At 40.7% G+C, this 4,372-nt stretch overlaps 1 protein-coding gene across 1 annotated transcript in view; it reads right to left on the reverse strand.

The window, feature by feature from the left end:
- Positions 1–235: 235 nt before the first annotated feature.
- LOC148065636 (pterin-4-alpha-carbinolamine dehydratase 2) overlaps positions 236–4,372 on the reverse strand; it is a 21,260-nt gene continuing 17,123 nt past the window's right edge. Inside the window, exons 3-4 of the mRNA XM_087808305.1 lie at positions 2,820–2,900; positions 236–352 (exon numbers count right to left, since the gene is read on the reverse strand). Coding sequence (XP_087664431.1) covers positions 251–352; positions 2,820–2,900 — 183 coding nt within the window. The 3' untranslated portion in view covers positions 236–250. The remainder of the gene's footprint in view (positions 353–2,819; positions 2,901–4,372) is intronic.

Here is a 4,372-nt window from a genome sequence, read left to right on the forward strand (position 1 = left end):
ACACCTGTGCAGGTGTGTGAGAGAGAGAGCTGTCAGTCACACCTGTGCAGGTGTGTGAGAGAGAGAGCTGTCAGTCACACCTGCACAGGTGTGTGAGAGAGAGAGCTGTCAGTCACACCTGCACAGGTGTGTGTGAGAGAGAGAGCTGTCAGTCACACCTGCACAGGTGTGTGAGAGAGAGAGCTGTCAGTCACACCTGCACAGGTGTGTGAGAGAGAGAGCTGTCAATCACACCTGATCTTCAACATGTTTATTGAGTCACAGGGACAGAGATCTGGTCGATGAACTTCGCCATCTTCACGTCCCTCGATGAGAGACCTCCACAGTCGTGAGAGGTCAGCGTGATCTGGACCTGAAGACATCAGTACAAGTATTATTATTACTGGTATTACTCTTATTATTACTAGTATTACTCTTATTATTACTAGTATTACTCTTATTATTACTAGTATTACTATTATTACTATCATTATTATTATTATTACGTGAACAACATTGATGTCAAACATTCAAACTATACGTTCATTGGTTTATTGAGTCAAACATTCATTTAAATATATATTTGTAGTTAATATACATTTGTATTTAATATACATTTGTATTTAATATATATTTGTATTTAATATATATTTGTATTTAATATATATTTGTAGTTAATATATATTTGTATTTAATATATATTTGTAGTTAATATATATTTGTATTTAATATATATTTGTAGTTAATATACATTTGTATTTAATATACATTTGTATTTAATATACATTTGTATTTAATATATATTTGTATTTAATATATATTTGTATTTAATATATATTTGTAGTTAATATACATTTGTATTTAATATACATTTGTATTTAATATATATTTGTATTTAATATACATTTGTATTTAATATATATTTGTATTTAATATATATTTGTATTTAATATATATTTGTAGTTAATATACATTTGTAGTTAATAGTGTTTATATAATGTTTTTATTGATCACATGAGTTTCATGATAAATATTATGATCAAGTTTTTCAAAAATAATATCAACTTTTTAATAGAAAAGGATTCTGTTGGTTTGTAGTATATTTTACTGCCATGATACTATATGTATAAATATTTAATATTCTCTCAGGATTAACATACAATAATGTTTTAATTAGATTCACATGTTTTATTTACTAACAAATGTAACATTAAATTCTTGTTTTCAAGCATTAAAGTCACAATATTTGATCATCAATGATTCGTTTATAATAATATTATTTCTAAATACTATAAATATTGTTACACAATAATGTTACAAATAAGATCCATTTTTACTTGTTGTTGTTGTTGTTGTTGTTGTTTACACTAAAACATTTAAATGTAAATGTTGTCTCTTGATAATAAATTGTTGTGATTATTTCACTTTTTGTGTCTAAAACTTTCTTTCAGAATAAATATGATCACAACAAACATTTGTAATAAATATACCTGTGCAGCTAATGTGTGTGTGTGTGTGTGTGTGTGTGTGTGTGAGTCTGCATGTGTGTGTACATGTGTGTGTACATGTGTGTGTATGTGTGTGTCCATGTGTGTGTGTACATGTGTGTGTGTACATGTGTGTGTGTGTGTGAGTCTGCATGTGTGTGTACATGTGTGTGTACATGTGTGTGTACATGTGTGTGTACATGTGTGTGTCCATGTGTGTGTCCATGTGTGTGTGTACATGTGTGTGTGTACATGTGTGTGTAAGTAAGTAAGTAAGTAAGTAAGTAATATATATTTATATAGCGCTTTTCGAGACCAGGGTCACAAAGCGCTTTAACAATCAAAACAATACTCAAAACAGTACATACTTCAAAGATCAAGACAACACCGTGCGTGAGTCTGCATGTGTGTGTACATGTGTGTGAACATGTGTGTGTCCATGTGTGTGTCCATGTGTGTGTACATGTGTGTGTCCATGTGTGTGTCCATGTGTGTGTCCATGTGTGTGTCCATGTGTGTGTCCATGTGTGTGTACATGTGTGTGTCCATGTGTGTGTCCATGTGTGTGAACATGTGTGTGTCCATGTGTGTGTCCATGTGTGTGTCCATGTGTGTGTCCATGTGTGTGTCCATGTGTGTGTACATGTGTGTGTACATGTGTGTGTACATGTGTGTGTACATGTGTGTGTCCATGTGTGTGTCCATGTGTGTGTCCATGTGTGTGTCCATGTGTGTGTCCATGTGTGTGTCCATGTGTGTGTCCATGTGTGTGTACATGTGTGTGTCCATGTGTGTGTACATGTGTGTGTCCATGTGTGTGTCCATGTGTGTGTCCATGTGTGTGTACATGTGTGTGTCCATGTGTGTGTCCATGTGTGTGTGTGTGTGTGTCCATGTGTGTGTCCATGTGTGTGTGTGTGTCCATGTGTGTGTCCATGTGTGTCCATGTGTGTGTCCATGTGTGTGTCCATGTGTGTGTGTGTGTGTGTCCATGTGTGTGTCCATGTGTGTGTGTGTGTCCATGTGTGTGTCCATGTGTGTCCATGTGTGTGTCCATGTGTGTGTCCATGTGTGTGTGTAGTGGTGCAGCTGCTGCAGCACTTTAATAAAGCGTGGATTAGGACAACATTCCAGCCTGAGCTCCTCACTCTGGTTCAGTAGCTTCTAATGCTGGAGAATCTTCACATCAGCAACACTTTGGTTTGTGTCGGATTCTCACCAGAGGAACCATTATGAGGAGCAGCTACTGTGAGTGTGTGTGTGAGTGTGAGTGTGAGTGTGAGTGTGAGTGTGAGTGTGAGTGTGAGTGTGTGTGTGTGTGTGTGTGTGTGTGTGAGTGTGTGTGTGTCTCACCTTGTTGTACACGCTCAACATCTCTGGATGATGGTTCATCTTCTCCGCCTGCAGAGCGACTCGAGACATGAAGCCAAAAGCCTAAAAACAACAACAAACACAAACGTTTTCTCTTCAACTTTTATTGAAATATGGATCAAAAGTATAAAATAGTTGATCAATTAAAAACAAATGTCAATAAAAATGTCAAATCCATCAATTTTCAACGCACGAGTATTTCATTGACTGACACTTGTCTAATGTTTCCTTTCCAGGGTGTCCCTGCGCTTTCACTGGTGAGGGTGGACATAGGCCGTAACGCGCTGTGGTCACAACAATGCGTGTTCGTCCAATCACGGCGTGATATCGAGCGCGTTTCTTCGTCCAATCACGGCGCGATATCGAGCGCGTTTCTTCGTCCAATCACGGCGTGATATCGAGCGCGTGTTCGTCCAATCACGGCGTGATATCGAGCGTGTGTTCGTCCAATCACGGCGTGATATGGTGCACGTGTGTTCGTCCAATCACGGCGTGATATGGTGCACGTGTGTTCGTCCAATCACGGCGCGATATGGTGCACGTGTGTTCGTCCAATCACGGCGCGATATGGTGCACGTGTGTTCGTCCAATCACGGCGTGATATGGTGCACGTGTGTTCGTCCAATCAGGGCGCGATATGGTGCACGTGTGTTCGTCCAATCACGGCGTGATATGGTGCACGTGTGTTCGTCCAATCACGGCGTGATATGGTGCACGTGTGTTCGTCCAATCACGGCGTGATATGGTGCACGTGTGTTCGTCCAATCACGGCGTGATATGGTGCACGTGTGTTCGTCCAATCACAGGTCGAGGAAGTGGCTCCACAGAAACAGAACCTCTAGTAATTCTGGGTAATTTCCCGCAGCAATCTCAATTAAGCTCTAAATACTTCCTCCTCGCATAATTAAATCAACTGAGAGGCCATTGTTTACAGGCCGGGCCGCGGCCTCGTCCGCCACCTGACAGGCAGCGCCGGCGAGCGCCGGTAACACGATCGCGGGCCTCGATCGGATCGAGCGTCTGCCGATCAATTTAAGTAATTGGCAGATCCTGCAACTTGACCCGCTGGCACCAATCACAGGCCAGCGGGTCTGGCTTCTCTCAGCTCTCATTGGCTCTAATGGAGACGGCGGGTCAGGTGTTGTCCAAACATGGCGGGATAATGGCGGCTTTGAGTGACAGCTGAAGGGATTGTGTGTGAAGACTTAACGCTTCCTGGACATGATGTGATTGGATGGTTGCAGTACCATATGGAAGCATGTTTGTGTTTCTTGATTCTTCAACACAGGCCTCTTGACTCTCCACTAACTTTAGACCCTGGCTCTCCAGGTCGTGATTGTCATCGTTGTGACGTCGACTTTAAATGAATCTTTGTTTATTTCCAAGGAAACACATTAAACCACGATAACGATGAACTCATTGTAAAAACAAGTGGTTGAATGAGAAGGATTAGGCTCCGCCCCTTCTCTGGCTGCAGGTCGTGGTAGAAAGTCAGTCGCACACAAATCTCACAACACACCTCGTTCATCTGCAGT

The sequence above is a fragment of the Callionymus lyra genome, chromosome 14 (assembly GCF_982586985.1).
Source record: "Callionymus lyra chromosome 14, fCalLyr1.hap1.1, whole genome shotgun sequence".
Classification (NCBI taxonomy): domain Eukaryota; kingdom Metazoa; phylum Chordata; class Actinopteri; order Syngnathiformes; family Callionymidae; genus Callionymus; species Callionymus lyra.